The sequence below is a fragment of the Pseudonaja textilis genome, chromosome 4, assembly GCF_049901715.1.
Source record: "Pseudonaja textilis isolate UNSWEBS1 chromosome 4, rPseTex1.2, whole genome shotgun sequence".
Lineage (NCBI taxonomy): Eukaryota > Metazoa > Chordata > Lepidosauria > Squamata > Elapidae > Pseudonaja > Pseudonaja textilis.
In genome coordinates, this window is record NC_141993.1 from 56,706,719 (window position 1) to 56,725,054 (window position 18,336).

Below are 18,336 nucleotides of genomic sequence, written 5' to 3' on the forward strand. Positions count from 1 at the left end.
CCCCCAAATCCCACACCTGGTAGGCCCCTCCCACCCCGCCCCTCCCAGGAGTCCCCACACAGCCCATTTTGGATGCAGGTAAGTGCAGGATGCACGCAGAGGCTCCAGGAGGGCAACAAATGGACCTCCCAGAAGTTCAGGAAGGCTGGAAACAGGCCCATTTCTGTCTTCCAGAGAGCCTCTGGAGCCCAGGGAGGCCATTTTTGCCCTGCCAGAGGCTCAAGGAAAGCCTCCAGAGCCTGGGGAGGGCAAAAACTCCCCCCCGCCATGGTTCAGGAGGCTGACTAGACTACACCCACCATGGCCATGCCCACCCAGCAACTGAGCAGAGAACCTTTTGCTAAAATTTTTGAAGCCTATTCTGATTAGGCTTCAATAAAAGCTGATAGTCCTTAAGTATTATCAACTAGTATCAGACTCTTTTTAATTGCAACAGAATGATATGGCTACTCCCCTAGAATCAACAATTATATTTGTAAGCATATGGTGTGTTGCAATAGTGTTGCATATGAGTTCACTATGCATGCGCCAGTTCCTCACACAAGCTTTTAAAGTTTATTACTCATTTCTGATGAAGGGATTTTTTTTCTCCTAAAATTACATTAACTTTCCATAGTGGGGAGATACAGCATGTGATTGATGTGTAAAAATTGGGAAGTTCAAACCTAACCATCTAGGGGTAAAGAAAAACAGGGGCACCGATGCTTTCCTATACTCCAAAGGCTATAAATAGTCATCAATTTTTGATGCCTTGTCTAGAAAAACGTCTTTCTAACATCTAGCAATTCTGGCAGCAACCATTAGTGGGAAGAAACTCTAAGTGGCCCTACAACTCCTTTCATCTGCATTCAATTTATCAAAAGTAAGTAGAAAATTCTGATTAATTTGTTTGGGGTGGAGAGGAAAAACTTCTACATAGAAAACCTAAACTGTGGTTTGCTTTGTCATTTCTCTGCCTAAGGAGGTTCAAGACTTTTCTAAGCAAATTCAAAATACTGTAATTTTGTGCTATATTGCTATGCAGGAACCAGTCTTTCTTCCCAAGCACTGCACTTTGACAAGGGAATATGTTGCTATTGGGCGAATTGGGATATTATTTTTATTCCTTTAAATAATATTTAAAGTAGCGTAAAAAACTGGTAACAAGCTAAGGTGTTGTAGCAAGCAATGCCATTCTGTAAAGAAAGAACTTGCTGGTCTATTTGAAGGTAACAGCAAAATCAAAGAAGCTGTTTACAGTAAAGACACATAGCTTACGTACTGTGATTAGCTATAGGTGCTGCTACTATGGATGTTGTAACTAGCCACCAATATTTTCCTACATGTTGTGATGGAGAATACCTGCCCCAGTGAGCTTTTACATGTGAGAACCACATGAGGTGCCCATCATGAGAGTATGTGAACAGGAAGAGGGGAATATGTTTGGTTATCCCAAAGGTGCTTTTTCAAAAGGCAACTGGACTTCGTTTTCCTTGAAGATATTTCACTTCTCATCTAAGAAGCTTCTTCAGTTATGGTGGAGGTCATTTGGTTGCTAGCACTCATTCTAAGAATCGCAGAGGCTACTTGGAGGTTTATCTATGCCCTCAGGTTAAAATAGTGCAAATGGGTGTGGAACCTTCTTGGAACTGCTGAGTGTTGTAAACGGGAAATAGGTGGTAGGATTACCACACTACCTATCTCCTGTTTACAACACAAGTCCTTTCAATTGATATTTTCAATGTACAAATGATCTTCTGCTGACAGTGCTAAGCAAGCTTCAAAGGAACTTAGACAAGGTGCTCTGTATAGAGGCAAAAAGTTGCTTCCTTCTGGGATAAACCACTGCAAGCAGAACATGTTAGGAAGCCTGAGTACTGCCAGTAAGCAGCCCTGTAATAGTTTGGTAGGTGCAGTTTAGATCAGAAACGTATCATAGACTGGCAGGATGTTGAATTATCACAGTCTTCATCCTCAGTCACCATGTTTACTACTCCAGGATTCAACCTCTTGAGGACAAGGAAGGGACGTTATTTTTTCCCCTCTGTTTCATTTTTTCCCCAGGACTCTCTTCTGCAATGTGTGTGGGTACTTGTACTCGAATCCTGGGCCCGTGCCTCCTTATCTTGGGCTTTCTTTCCATTACTGCTAATATTCTCCTACTCTTTCCCAATTGGGAATGGTGTTACCTAAGCCTGGGCCAAATATCCAAGAGGGCAATGCTAATGCCAGGGGTATGGGGAGGAGGCCTGCTGGTAAGTAGACTACTTTTTAATAACACTGGTCACTGCCTGGATAGGTCCCTGCAGTTTTCTTTGTAATGCTTCAGAAATGGTTTGCCAATGACTTCTTTCTAGGTTGGTGTCAGCCTCCCAAGATATAAGATGAGCTAACAGAACCCTGTAAGCATGAAACTACAAGTCTCCGCTGCCTCTTTTTATTGCCTGATTACTTAGAACAGATCCTTTCTAAATTTCTTTCTCTGCCTGTTGTTCACCATTGGGTTCCTCCCCCTTTTCTCTGATCATTTCCTAGGCAACATCTCTTCCCATTCCATTTTCCAACGACTCACGTTCCATAACAAAGAGAGAGAATGGAATGGGCCAAAGGGCACCCAATTGTCTTTGGGCCTAAGGCAGGCCTGTAATTAACAGTCTCCCAATTTTTAGCCTGGTACCTTAATCATTACACCAAATTAGCTCTCATAGTTGGTTGAATATGATTTAAATATGTTTAACCATGATTTTATTAACCAAACCATAGTGGCTGAGCTCAACCTATTAAGAATCCATAATTTATAATGACATAAATCCACAATAAATCCAAACCAAACTAAACTATGGTTTAGTGCATATGAATCATTGATTGCTATAGTATCTGATAACCATCTATATGGCAATTGCTTCGTAATCTGTAAAGAAGAAAAATTCATTAACTTATTGTAATCTATACTACTGTAATCTACCTTCCATAGTCAGAATTTTTTTTCTGGGTATTTAGTTGAAATTTTGTCTTTTCAAACTGTCTGTTAACTTCCTACTCTTTGAGCCACAGCAAAAAAAAGGGTGTATTAGTTCAATTTACTATATTTATTCATGCCCACCTCTTTGCAAATCCTGGAAATAGCTCATCTTTATTCGCACATTTTGATGAATATCATATTAGGGACCCATAATTTCCTATGAGGGCTTGATTGTCAGTCTTAAATTGCCCTTACTTCCACAAAAAGTGTACCAACAGCTTAGTGAAGTGACACAATTTTAGTATATTAAAGTTAGTTCTGCTCATCATTGAAAGTAAGTCAGTTTCCGTTAAGGTGGGAGCTTCTGAAAATATTGGGACCATAACTCCAAAAATTCTCCAGGCTTTGGACCACACACCTATATATTCTATATCAGAAATATTTTGCACTGGGTTAAGCCAGCCTTATCTGAGCTGTAAAAAACTGGGCAACTACACAATGTCAGCAAACAGTTTGAGTTTGCTGCCATTGGATAGCCACCTGGATTTTTGCAGCTCAAAACAGGGAAGGTCTACATTAGATACTAATAACTCATAATTGTGAATCCTCTTGTAACCATGTTCTCTTCCTTTTTATTTTTGCAAAATGTTGTAAAGTTTCTTCAATTTCTGTGTAAAATGTAAACATTTTTATTATAGCCTAGATATGGATAAAGGTTAAAATTATTTATAAATGGCTTGTTCTAACCAAGCATGTTAAGATTGCCACCCTGTCATCATAAGGCAATGCACCTCTGTCTTAAGGGAAGACATGAAGATATAAGAGATAGTAAAGTTGTTGGATTAAGACTGGGGAGACTCATATTCAGTCCTGGATGTTCATGCATTACTATTGAGCTACTCACAATCTTCTAGTTTATCCTACTCACAGGGTTCTTTCTACTGAGATTAAAGTAGAAACGGGTCTACTTTGACTCCATGAAAAGGAAAATGGACAAATGAGTAATTAAGAGGTCTCACATAGTAATAATAAGAGAGAAATACACCAAATTCAACCTAAGTATTTAGATCATAGAATAACAGAGTTGGAAGGGACCTTGGAGGTCATCTAGTCCACCCCTGATTGAGCAGGAGAGTCTATTCCAAATATTAGCCTCTACCTAGGATCAAGCTCACAGCCACCTGATTGTGAGTTGAGAGCTCCATCTCTAGGCCATCAGAGCTGCCTGACTGTGTGATGAATCTTAATAATAACATATCAAAATAATATCCTTTATAAACTCTGACTGTAGGGCACTAGAGAATACTGCTCATTCCAAACTATGTCCTTGTAGGTTTTTCCTGCTGCAGTTCAGATCACAGGTATTGGATGGAGGTGGAAGTACTTCAGCAGCCCAGGAACTTGCTGTAAGGTAAGAGAGATGTAGTTGATGATTCTGTGGATGAAAAGTTTCCAGTTTTAATAAATAGATCTTGGGGGAATATCTCACTCTATGTCAGAAATAATTCAAGATTCCCATAGTTGAAAAAAGCAACAGACAGAACTTAAATAGTTATACCCTCAGAGAAAAGAAGCATCGTAAGAATATATATTGTCTGTTTGTTTTTATTAGCCGTGTTCTAGATTCATGGATGTGATAGAAAACTAAAATGTAACACATCTATTCCATTTTGTGATACCATGAAGCTATATCCTGCAGTAAATATATAATTCAGATTTTATGCATTTGTACTTTACATGTCCCAAAAGGCATCAGGGATGATAAATATAGAAGGAGGTTGCCTCATTTTAGCTTCAGATCTTTGAAAATGATTAGACTGAAAGAGGACAATTGCCTGAACTTCATGGATTATCCATTACACTTGAGTGAAAATTGGACTCTGGTCTTTCTAGGCCAACATTTCCTTCCCTACTGTTCTACATAAAGTCCTTAGTTTTCAATTAGAAGTTGTTCGTGAAGTTTTGTTCCTTTTTTGTTTCTTAAAAATCAAGATGGGAGGCTGTAACGTCTAGAAAATAAAAAGAATCCTGAACAAAACTCAACAAGGACACATCCTCTAATGTTGGGTTGTTTGTTCCAGTTGCCTGTAATTGCTGTCGTTATATCACTAGTAAAGGAATGATGATAGTGATGATGATGTTATCCATTCAGTCGAGTCCGACTCTTGGCAATTCTATGGGCCAGGTCTCTCCCACATCTTCTGACCTTGCACTATTTCTTTGAGTTTTTCTATGCTTTAGCTGGTGTCACTTTTGATAGTGTCCAGCCACAATGTTTTTTGACATCCTGTTTTCTTTTTACCGCTAACTCTTCCAAATATAATTGCTTTGTTCAGTGAATTCCCCCACATGACATGGCCAAAGTAAGTGAGACACACTAGTAAAGGAAGGCAGACTCCCAATCTCTATCGGTGCTCTCCTTTTTTCAACACTAGAGAAGACATGATCTAGGAGCTTTGACTTAAATCCTAAATTAGGAGTGAACATTTCCATCATGACAAAGCTGAGAGGGCATGCCTATAACCCACATACATTCATGTCCTCTCCACCCCATTATTTTTCATAAAAATCTGTTTCTGGTTACAGTTCTCTTCAAACTGTCTTAATTTCAGTAGCATAAATAAAGGAAGGATATTGTTTTTATTTGCCCTGGTAAAGAACTGAAGGCTGAAATCCATAATACTGTAAAAACATAGAGCTGAAACGGGGCATCTTTATGATTAGTCCATATCCTCAGTTCAGCAGAAGAATCCAAAGCCGAACATCCCCCACAGGTGGTAGTCCACCCTCTCCTTATGTATATCCAAGGGAGGAGCCTGATGCTACCTCAGTAATTTCTTCCACTGCTAACAGTCTCCTGTTGTCAGGAAAGCTTTTTTAAAAAAAAATTTGAATCTGAATCAGCACCAGTGATGCTATTGTACCGGTTCGGCCCGGTTCCGGTAACGCCGAGGATCAGTGGAGATCAAACCTGTTCTCTCTGAGGAGTTGCTGTTGGGCCTACCTACCATCCCGGGCTCCCATACTGACCTTTATGCCCTGCTTTTGAAGCGTAGCTGCTTTGCGCAGCAGAGCTGCCATGCGTCAGCTGTTGAAGTGACAGGGAGAATGCAGGATTGGAGGAGGTGAGTTGGAAAGCCTCTGCACGTGTGTAAAGTGTATGCGCATGCGCAAAGCACACCAACCAAGCCACAGCCACCGAATTGGTGGTAAACTATTTTGAAACGCACCACGATTAGCACCATTCTGCAACTGTTTCCTACATTCCTACACTAACGAAATCTAAATCTGCACAGCATGTTCTCCATTCTGCTCCCCTGTCAGGAGCAGTTGAAGCTGAGGAAAAAACAGTACCTGAAATGTAACAGATATCATATTTATTTTTTTCTTGAAATGTTGCAGAGCCAATCTCCATCTTACCTCTTCACAACTCTGAGGCTAATAGATATTGTCTTGTATATTTGAAGTTAATATCTGTGCCTCTTTTGCCTACAGATGTTTCTTTCCATTCTGCTGTCAGGACTGGCCCTCCTAGGATCGGCGGCTTGTTTTATTTTGTCTGGTTCAGGCTTGACGGAGGGGCCACTCTGTCTCTATAATTCCACCCTCAATCATAACAAAGTGCAACAGTGGGGCTACCCATTTCTTGAAATGGACTACCATGTCTTCAACAATGGGTAAGGTGACTGAAGTTCATGGGCCAGCTTACAATATTGCTTAGCACATATTATTTTGCTTAAATAATTCAAACTTGCAGATAGCCTGTAGGTAGGTTCAGAAAACCATTCCTTGTAAAAGTGTGCTTTGTGTGAACACTTTGTGTATATTTGCTTGAAGAGACATATGTGAACTCAGGTTTTCAGATAAAATCCTCTACATATAGAGTTTCGCATTAGAAATGGGTCATGCTTTTTATTAAAAATAAGTGATAAATACTTAAATAGAAAATCTGCATGGGACAGTTGACTTCAATCTAGCACTATTTAAAATTTAGTATTCCCCAAAATTTTAGCCATATCAGAGGTACTCTTGAAGTGGTAGCCATAATACAACTGGAGGGTACAAGTGGGGAGAAGGCTAAGGCTGAGGGTCAGTTGAACTGGAATATGGAAAAAGGAAAAAGATTTTAAGAGCATTTAAAAGTACCCTAAATAAAAACAGTGAATCCGTGCTACCATTGTTATTACATTTGGTTAAAATTTATTGTTCCAAGCCTACTAAGTCAATGCAGAGAGATATCTATGAGGCAATGCAATTAGGAAGGAACAGATTAGATGAGAATAGAAGTAGTTAAAGTGCTGGATATTTAATAGGATAATAAAGTTTTAGTTAATATTTAGAACTATACACAGAAAAAATACTATTAATTGAGGACTCCCCCCCCCCAGTAACTCTGCTTTAGAAAAAAAGTCTACAACTTACTTAAAATCTGCTTCTTTTAAGGGCTCAGAATTACCTGTATGATCCTTCCCTTTGGAATTCAGTTTGCATCAAGCCACAGAATATTGTTGGCTGGAATGTGTATTTCTTCTCTTCCCTCCTAGTCATCAGCACGGTTGAAATGATCCTGGCTGCTCTCCAAATTATCAATGGCTGTTTTGGATGTGTCTGTGGCTTATGTGAACAGAAGAAATAGGTTTCGGAAGCGTTTTTAACCTTCAGTTCATTTGTACAGATCAGATTACAAAGATATTGTGCTAACTTGATTTACAACTATATTTTTTGTCACTGTAGCTTGCACAGCTGGTTCTTGCATAGTCATGTAAGAACAGAGATGATGTTGACCCCCCCCCCCCCAACAGTGATCTCTCATTACCAACCCTCCAGGGTATGACAGAAGAATTAATAGAACTAAGCAGTCACTATCAGGCCATTGAGACTGAAACTGCTATGAGTATAGACATTCTCAAGAGCTAGAGAGCTAGGAAGCTGACTTTGATATAATGATCATAATGATTTTATAATTAGTGATATGGTACTGTGGTGTATATTTATACACATATTTATTCGTGTTTCTGTTTACAAGAAATCCTTAACTGTTGTGCTAAATGTTTTTTTAATCCTAAAATTCCTCTTGTTTATGTGAGTGAATGAGACGTAAGCCGGAAAGTACTGTGATTTTTCTGAGATAAAGAACAGTACAGTACAGATAGGAAGCCTGAATGGAAAATACTCACTCCAAATTCAGTTTAAGGCAAATCCTTTGATTTTAAGGTCTACTTTCTACCTCATAGATGGTCCCCAATCTCTAGAAGGTCACAACCTGGGGAACAACTTTGACCTGAATTCATGTTATTTTTGCCCAAACTAGCAAATAAAAAGATGTGGTGACCAAGACCATTAATCTGAGAAGTTTAGAAGTTTCACTTTTTAAAACAGGAATGGGCAACTCAGAATCCTCTAGCTATTTCAAGTATTAAAACCCAAGCTGGAATAGCTAATGTCACACATTGGGAGAGACATCATCCAAAATATATTTTATTACCAAACATGGTAAAAAATTCCCAAAGAAACGAGGTAAGTATGGCACAATATGTTAAACTTTCATGCCTGATATTTGAATAGTACCTTCATATATATGTATGTGCATGCTTGGGATATGGGAAACTAAGCAGTACATCTGTCAATACTCTGATGAAGCAGAGGGCTAAATAGTCCTAGTTGCCATTTCCTTTCTAATCCTTTATCTCTCATCATCCCATCCACCCCATAGCAAACTTAGAAACCACTGGAAAACATGAAGTGTCAAAACTGGCAAGAGAGGCTATCATGTTTTTCTTTCATTTGAATGCTTAAAAAAATACAGTGGAAAGAGACCTTCAGTTGGTGCCTTGGCAGCACATACTCCCTAATCCTTCAATATTTTATATACTGAATAGTCTGAAAACTAAGGGTATTTTAAAAGCTACTCTTTCAACATTTGCAAGAGCATGTTTTTGTCAGAAAGAGAAAAGCATCGGGATATGACACAGCAAACTTTGCCCTTTTGTACCTGTGTGTGGTATCACCACACACACACACACACACACACACAAAGAGGCTGGCTTGCATCACGATATCATGACACTGCTTTCATCATTCTGCCCCAATCCCTCTTGCTGTGCCAGCTATCCCTTCAGGCCTAGTGAAATTGTACAGAGGTTATTAGATACTGTAACTATATTCATAGCCTTCTAAAATATTTACTGGCATTGCAGTAGTCGAAAAGAAATTCTGCTAAAGAGCAAGGATGACCTACACCAGTGGATTTCAACCTTGGCAGCTTTAGATATATAGACAACTCCCAGAATTCCCTAGCCAGCACTGTTCTCTGGGGAATTCTTGAAGTTGAGGTTGATACATCTGAAAGCTTCCAAGGATGATATATATTGGCCTACACTAGGTGATCTTGGGTTTCATACATTCAGAGTCATGTATATGAGATGAGTGGCTATCCTTCCCCTAGAAGACTAGATTGAGAAGAATGTTATTATTTTCAAGAGAAAACACTACTTTGAACTGCATAATCTATTTTTCTTCCTTCACGTTTTTCAAATTGCATCAAAAGTATTGTTCACATTATGACTAGACTTTGTTTTTATTGATTGTCTCCATAATAGCTGCTTAATGGAAATAATAGCTTTTTTAATGGAAACTGCTGAAAACCTATGTGCTTAAATACCAAATAAAGATATTTATTTTTCCAACATTTCTTCAAAAATATTTTTCCCATAAATAAGTGTGTGACTCAAACTTCTCCAGGTGTATTATTCAATGTCAGTGTTGCTCACTCATTCTTTATATTTAAGAAGCCAGAAACCTTTTTCCGGAGTAGATAATTGTTAATTGGCAACTTTTCTTTTCTTTTAAAAACATCCTTGTTAATTGTGATATAAGCCTTTCAAAGAAGGGCTGACAACTTCACTTTAGGCATAGAAATATGCAGAGGGAACCAATAGCAAGACCAATAGCAAGTTATTTCTCTTTGAGAGAAATAACTCTACTTAGACCCTGAACAGAAGACACGGGAAATACACATCTATATAGGAGAACTCTGCATCAGCTGTTCTCATTCCTATAGGGCATTTAGCAATAGCATTTTAGACTTATATACTGCTTCACAGTGCTTTACAACCCTGTCTAACTCCAATTATCCTCCTTGGAATAGCCATACAGCAGAAAGTGTAGCCCTAAAGCACACACTTGCCTTCCATTCTTGAAGTGGGAGAATATGATGTGGTAGTGGAGGGGATTGCACCTCTTTCTTTGGCTCCAAAGGACTTGGGAGGAAATGATGAGAAAGGGAGCATCAGTCCTCTTCCTTCCCACAAGTCACCTAATCTCAGAGAGTCCTGCTGCCCCCAATTTCTGATCACTCAAACAGCAACCCTGTTGCTGCCCTGCAGAAATCAGTCAGATTTCTTGAGCTGGATCTATAGCAATCACCATCTCAAAATGGCACACAAGGGCTGAAAGAGAAACCCAAAGTTACACTATATATACTTAGCACAAGAGATACCAACCTTATGGAAAGCCTACATATGATCTTTCGCGAGATCAATATTTTCTGACAAGCAACATACACCCAAAGAAAAGACCAGCTGTGCCAAAGGGGAGCCTCATGTCTCTGGCTATGGTGATCCAGAATCCTCCAGTCAGAGGGAAGGGAGCAGCACTATAGCCAGAGGGCCAAGTGGAACCCGGTAGTTCAGCCACCTCCAGAGGTTGTTCTTTGGTGCATGCTAGAAAGTTCAGATGAGAGTTGTCCTGTATTCTGAAGAAAGAAAAATAAAGCAGCTTTCCTGATGGTCCATCTTGACTAGGTTCTGCTGTCCCAGAAGACTGTAAATGAGATGAGGGCTCTGCTGTGAAGATATGTGCCAACCGCAACCGCAACGTTAATGAGTATTTGTGAGCTGGGCAAAGAGCCCATAAATATTGACCTGCAAGGGATGTGACTACTATAGAATAGAATGGGCATGGCAAAAATAATAATAATGGGGGTGGGGTGGAAAGGAGGTTTGCACAAAATAAATGCATTTAAATATTCTATCATTATGCTATCTCATTATTTGCTTAGTACTAATGTAATAGAGATAAATGGACGCTCACAAATTACCCACTAATAGTAAATCTTAGAATAATATATGAAACTAATCATACCCTGAAATTACATATTTCACCACATCCATCCATCAATAGTTCTGGAGATAACCTGGTGAAACTGACTAGGTAGTTTGGAGTTTTTTTGTCACTGCACACTAGCTGTAGAGCACAATCAATTCTGCCTCTAATAAGAATCAGGTATATAGACAAAATCACTCATACAAGGAAATGTCAAACCGTTCAATTTTGCTTCACTTGGCCCTTGAGAATATTTATTCAGGATTGTCCACAGAATGTAGTCAAAAACATCAAGATGATGGTTATAGTTATAGCACTACAATCAAAACTACACTTGTGTTTTATGTGTGTTATGACATTTCCCACCATATTTCATGCCAGGCAATGTTGTTGCCTCAATCTGTATTATTATAATATGGTAACAAACCCCTTCATACCCTTTACATTAGACATTATGGACTGCATGCTGCTCTGGATAGCTAGTAATACAGCCCTACAAGCTCATAAACTTTTAATATTACAATGTGATTTTACAATGTGTATTTTATATTTTATATGCAACCCAAGATAGCTGCTCCTCACTCAGTGCATCCCAGGCAAGCCAAAAGTTTGGACACCCATGCTTTACATGCTCCATTGAAGTGAATGTGCCCTAATATTTGTAGAGAAAATACAAAAGAGATGCTGGACTTAAGCATGGGTGGTGTCTGCTGTCTTAAGACCCAACCTGTTAAGTGCCGGGGAAATCAGGAGATTCTGGCAGTTCAAATGAGTATAAAGTTTTATTGCAAGTTTAAAACAGGGGTGGGATCCTGTCGGCATAACAATCGGTTTGGTGAGCACGCGCTTTGTGCATGCACACATGCGCAGTACTTACAAAGCAACTTCTCCTGCCAGCAATCACCATCTCCTGCTGACGTGCGGCATTCAGCTGTGCTGCGCTAAGCAACTAAGGTAAGAATAAAGGACAGCTAGAGCTCAGGTGAATGGGTGGGCCCAAACGAAGAAAAGATTTTTTTTTTTAAGAGAACTGGTTTGGAGCTATCAGTTCTATAGAACCAGGCCGAACCGGTAGAATCCCACCCCTGGTTTAAGCTCTCTACAAGAATTTGAGCTACTAGTGGTTAAAGGCAAGGAGTGGGAATTAAGAAGTCATTCAAGGAGGGTCACTCTTAGATCTCTTGTGGGTGCGAAGTTTGGCCTCTCCTTCGAACTCAGCCTGGTCATCTCCTACAGAACCATTAAAAAAATGTAAATGATATGGCAAGACTAATCCTGCTCAGTTCTGGCCAGCATGGCAGATGCCTTTAACAGATTGCCTTGGATGATATAGTTTCGCTTCTATGGGGATGGAGGGGTAATGGATATTATTCTCCTTAATAACAGAATAACAGAGTTGGAAGGAAAGGCTTCTAGTACAACTCACTGCTTGGGCAGAAAACCTTATATCATTCCAGCCAAATGATTGTCCAATCCCTTCTTTGAAACCTCCAGTGATGGAGTACCCACAATTTCTGGAAATAAGTTGTTCCACTGATTGTTCTCTGCTCTAACCCTTCTCTAACTTAAAGTCACGTAGTGTAGTGAAATGCATTTATTTGTATATTGGAAGAAAAACATGACACTATGTTTTGGTGTAAACATAATAATAATAATAATAATAATAATAATAATAATAATAATAATAATAATAATAATAATAGAACCCAATTTTGGAACATAACACCCCGGATATCATGATTGTGGAGTTGAAAAAAGTGTGGATCATCGACATTACCATACCTGGTGACAGCAGAATCGATGAGAAACAACTTGAAAAAGTCACTAGATATCAGGACTTGAGAATCGAACTGCAGAGACTCTGGCATAAACCAATGCAGGTGGTTCCAGTGGTACTCGGCACACTGGGTGCTGTGCCTAAAGACCTAGGCAAGCACTTTAAAAAAATTGGTGCTGACAAGATCACTATTGGTCAATTGCAGAAGGCCACCTTACTGGGTTCTGCTCGCATAATCCACCAATACATTATGCAGTCTTAAACACTTGGGAAGTGTTCAACTAGTGATTTGTAATACGAAACCCAGCATAGTAATCTCGTTTGGTGTGTATATTGTCATTTTTGTATATAACAACAACAACAACAATAATAAAAATAAAAAATCCCACAACTTTAGAGAGGAAAGGAAGGAAACCAGAAACTGGAAATAGCCAGAATTTATTTACTGTAAATAAATGTACCCCTTCTGCCATTTAGTAGGGTGTTTTAGCCAGCAGGTGGCAAACCCAAGCTAGCATCCTTAAATATATTCTGGAATATTTCTATAAATAAGCTTAGCTGTCAGTCTCTTAACAAGGCCAAAGCAAACGTGACTTTGTAATTACATGCATCTTGCATTAATTTATCTGAATTTTGCAATCCAATTCTATTCTGCACATAATATATACACAATTGTATTCAAAATGTATTTCCCAATGTTTATATTAGGATGAATGAGATCTAAAAGTATCTAGGTTAACCTTCAGTTTACAAAATGGCACACTTTTTCCCCTTTCTCTTTCTACAGTTTGAGGATTGCTCCTGACTGAGAGAAGAAGTTATTAGAGGAATGTTCTGAAGAACTTCGTGCAATGTAAACATGCTAAAGGATATTTGCTCGTATGGGGATTGCATCCCATTCTCATACAGACAAGCAAATGCTGGGATCCCAGTTGCTGAGAACTCTGAATAAGACAACTCAATGTAGGCCAAGTCTGAGTAAGCACTGGGTCCTTCATAAATAATCCAGGGTTTAGACCAGCTGTCAACATCTTTAGGAAATATGTTGAGGTATATTCCCAAGTTGTCGCGGGATCTGGAGCTTGTTGGGTGGGAGTACAGAACCCATGTTGGGATTTCAAAATATGTATCTGATTTGGAAACTGTTTCAGCACTATTGTGATCTTGATGAGTACATGTCATATTCCAAGACATGGGACTAACAGCGCTACTGAGATGGCCACCAGAAGTTGCAGCTGATATAAACCTTTCCAGCTGCTGGTGGCATAAATAATGATTGCGCAGAGAAGTAGTAAGCTGTGCTGGACAAAAATTGGACTTCTCACATATCACATGTTGCAATGAGAGACCTGGCCCTTTAACAGGACATGCTTTCCTCTGGGACACTTGGATGCCATGATGCATGCAGTAAAGTGGAGCTGGGAATCCAATGATACTTCCATGACAGCCATGAGGAGGCTCTACAAGTTGAGGTACCAGCTGCCCTGACTGGAATATTGCCCCACCATCTGTGCTGAGTGCCTGAACCCGGAAGCCCAAAGGACTCCTAGCGTTGCACAGGAGCACATGGCTTCCATCCTCTTCATCCACTGACAACATTTGGCACTCAAGAGTCTTCAGATTGGGGACAAACTCACCAAAGAACCAGCTCTGCCCATGGTCATCACTGTAGAAAGCAAATGCATGTGGGGTTGTTTTGCAGAGTTTTCCAAAGCATTTTTTGCAGTCAATATAATACATATAGGCAGGCAAGAGCAGACGGCCTGACTTGAGCTGAATGCCATGTCCAGGGCCAAGGGCAAAAGTAGCCCAGTCTAGAAGGAAGGCAGACATAAAATTAAGAGACTTGTGACATTTCGATGATAGACAGATAATGGCAAAGAATTCATAAGCAAAATTCAACAGCCATATTTTACCTGATAAATCACACATTTCAGAGGCCAAGAACCACATTTAAGATTGTTGTTTTTTCTCTTGCAGAGTGGGGATCCGAAGGTTATAATGGGCAGGTTAATGTCAAGCTGTATTTGCAATTTTACAAAATGTGTGGGCCTGCCTTGTGCATGCAGATCTTTCAATGTTTTACTTTTAACTGTTTTACTTCTCAAATTTTGCTAAAGCTATTTCGGCACCCACATGATAATTTGTATTCATGTGCATGTTGTTTCCTGCTTCAAATTGGCAAATTAAGTTATCACTGAATTTATAGTATAGTTAGAAAGGGTTCTAGTGAGTTGCAGCAAAGCAGTTTGGGGGCACTATGTGATCCTGAAGCTAAAGGTTGCACACTTTCAGATGTGCTTCAGATTGGACACTACATTCCATAATAATTTTAGCTGGTGGATGGGTCATTTATAAAGAGACAAAAGGGAAGAGTTGTGAACAGAAAAGTCAGGAAACAGTTATATACAATAAGATGACAAAAACCTCTAGAGATCTGCTTTGAAATTCTTTCTGGCTCCTTAATGTCCACTCTGGGTCATATTCTCTGGAGTAAAGGGGGATAATAACAGAGAAGATGGAACACAACTGCCTCTCCTGTAAGTATTTATTGGGAGAATTCTTTCTGGAGTTTTGGAGATCTTTCTGGTTCCTAGCCTTTCTTCCATTTTCTTCCACTTTCTTCCACTATCACCAAATACGGTCCCGCTCTGTTCGGCTTTCAGAGAATTAGCTTGCTATTTGGCAGAGATGGACAGGCTCCCAGTTTTCCTTGCCCAATTGTTTCCAACTTTCTTTTGATTTAAAAAACGAAAAATGACAGTTTGTGATAATTATATATCCAGAACAGAACAATGACATCCTTATCTTAACTGTGACCTGGTTAATCCATTCTGTCCAAGGGGATAGAAACTCTTTCCTTGATGCAAGCCTAAAAGAAGGTAACTAAAATCTTGATAAAGTCTAACAATAAATGTGTGAATGCAACAAGAGTCTTTAATATTTTTGTTGTTCTTTGATACCCCATCTCATCTTTGCTCTTGTGCTCTCTCTTTTTTGTAGGTACTATTAAATATCTGTACCTTGGATGGACATGCCAATAACTTCCTCAGTGAGATCAGTCACATGGCTCCAGCTGATGCCCTGGTTGGAACTAAACACATAGCAGAGGCGAGCCGCATTTTGACCTGTGACAATTTGGAAGACTTCAGAAGTCCTGCCCAACACAGCAATGAAAAATAGGAACACCATGCCAGTGACTTCATCATAGATGGGGCAAGGGTTCATAGATCGATGGTGCATCAGAGTTGCTGTTTCAATGGTTTGCATATCTTCCCACTGGCAAAAAAAAAAGACACCCAAAGAATTTTGGAACCCCAGATTTAACTTTCTTGTTTAGCTAGAACTTTTATGCTGCTTATTTTGAGATGAGACCCCATTAACTTGTAATTTTGCTATCTTCTATCTAACATTCACAGTTGGTGAGTTCAAGTAAGGTAAGGAGACTCAAGATTATCTAAATAATATTTATTTTAGGTAAAATTTCACATGTATATTAAAACCCATCCAATAAGTGCCTTTTCCTCATCTAAGAATAACTATGCATGTTAATAATTAGGTTATTACCTATGATTTGCAGAACTATTTGTGATAAACAGAGTAATGTTGCTGTCAAAATATCACGTAATTGATTGCGACCAGGAGAATATGTTTAACCTCCTCTGTCAAGGGTTTTTTGTCTCCTCTGATTTTTTCCAGAAGAACATAAACATATTCTGTACATGCTTTTTACTAACTTATTAGACAGAAATATCATCCTTGAAGAACAGCAATTCTATTCCCCTTTGCTTATAAGCCTAAAAGCTTCATCTTCCAAATAGTAAGCCAGATAAATACACCTCTAAGAATGCTGAGGGATCAACCATCACTGAATAAAGGCTCAACAGTTGATGGGATGTACTGGAACAGCCTCCTTTGTCCTCCTGACATCAACAAAAAAAAAGCACCTGACAGGGTGTTTAAGTTAACGCACATGGAGGAGAATGAGATAGTAAGCTCTTTTAAGAATGAACAAAACAAAACATTCATCCAGTAACTCTGACTATAGACCATTTACCAATGAGGAGAAGGAGACTGAAATAATAAGAGTCTGCTTAAATGCATGATTTCCTCAATACAGGTGGCCCTCGACTTAAAACAGTTCACTTAGTGATTGTTCAAAGTGCCAATAGCAGTGAAAAAATTGACTTACAACTGTTTTTCACACAGCCATTGCAACCTCCCCATGGTTACATGATCAAAATTCACACGCTTGGCAACTGATTCACATTTATGATGCCTGCAGCATCTCAGGGTCCTGTGATCCCCCTATATTGTAAACTTCTGGCAAGCAAAGTCAATAGGGAAACCACATTCACTTATCAACTGTGTTATTAACTTAACAACTGCAGTGATTCACTTAACAACTGTAGCAAGAAAGGGCATAAAATGGGATAGATACACTTAACAAATGTTTCACTTAGCAACAGAAATGTTGGGCTCAATTATGGCTGCAAGTCGAGGACTACTTGTACAGTTTTTGCTTAAATGCACGGTTTTGTCAATACAATTTTGCAGCAGTTCAATCTTTTGGGAAGGATGAGATTTTGGCCATCTTTTAATTATTTTTCGAAGCGCCTCCCATTGTACCTGGCACAAGGTTGTTCAAGTGGCAAAAGATTACCAAGTGCAGGATGTGAAAGCATGTAATAACTAGCCATTGCGTATATGGACTGGCTCTATTATCAAGCAGTGAATGCTGACTATTATAGTTCTTTCCAGCTGGGTTTCTCCATGTAGGCTGGGACCAAGTCCTAGATCAGGGCTGTCAAACTCACGTCGTCATGGCAGTGTCACATGATGTATCAGGACTTTTTCCCCCTTTGCTAAACCAGGCATGGGTGTAGTCAGCGCGTGACGCATCCAGTCCATGGGCCGGAGTTTGACAGCCTTGTCCTACATTCTCCCCTTGACATCCCAGCACAGTAACAGATTAGTGAAGTGCTAGGAAGAAGTGAAGTGCAGTATGGAGTCAGGTATTCATAAGAGACACCTTCCTGCTTTTGTCCCTAATATCTAGTCCTGCTATCCAAGTTTGGGGAAAGCTGTTTTTGCTTTGTCTTACCTGCATGGCGTTCATGTAGAAAGTACCCCTTCTTAGCACCAATAAATTGGCATCGGCATCATCCACACTAAGCCGCTGTTCTGCAAAAGCCAAGAGCTTGGCTACAGATGGGATGTAGAGTAATGCTGGCACTCGGTAAGTCATTCCACTTATTTCCTTTTCAAATAAGACAGTTCTGCCAGGAAAATGGCGAGTGCCCATCGCAGCTACAATTCAAGAAGAATATCCAAAGCACTGAGCAGAGAATTTGGATGCCAGGTGTATTTACATTGCAGACTCCAACTATCTTAATAATCATCCAATTCATGAATACATTTTGACCGTAACTAGAGAGACTCTGATCAAACATGCAGGGGGAAGGACATCCTTTCATTCATCACCGATTACATTAAAAATAGGTTTGGTAAGTAA

The 18,336-nt window shown here is 39.5% G+C and overlaps 2 protein-coding genes across 2 annotated transcripts; one reads left to right on the forward strand and one right to left on the reverse strand.

The window, feature by feature from the left end:
• The first annotated feature begins 344 nt into the window (after nt 1-344).
• Nucleotides 345-9,627, forward strand: TM4SF19 (transmembrane 4 L six family member 19). Its single transcript, XM_026701113.2, has 5 exons — nt 345-862; nt 2,044-2,234; nt 4,275-4,352; nt 6,437-6,618; nt 7,385-9,627. The coding sequence occupies exons 2-5, from the start codon at nt 2,058-2,060 to the stop codon at nt 7,575-7,577; spliced, it is 630 nt and encodes a 209-aa protein (XP_026556898.2). The 5' UTR covers nt 345-862; nt 2,044-2,057; the 3' UTR covers nt 7,578-9,627.
• Nucleotides 9,628-13,568: 3,941 nt separating this feature from the next.
• Nucleotides 13,569-18,126, reverse strand: NEU4 (neuraminidase 4). Its single transcript, XM_026701671.1, has 3 exons — nt 17,926-18,126; nt 15,845-16,100; nt 13,569-14,635 (listed from the first exon to the last, which is right to left on the reverse strand). The coding sequence occupies exons 1-3, from the start codon at nt 18,124-18,126 to the stop codon at nt 13,569-13,571; spliced, it is 1,524 nt and encodes a 507-aa protein (XP_026557456.1).
• Between the last annotated feature and the right edge of the window lie 210 nt (nt 18,127-18,336).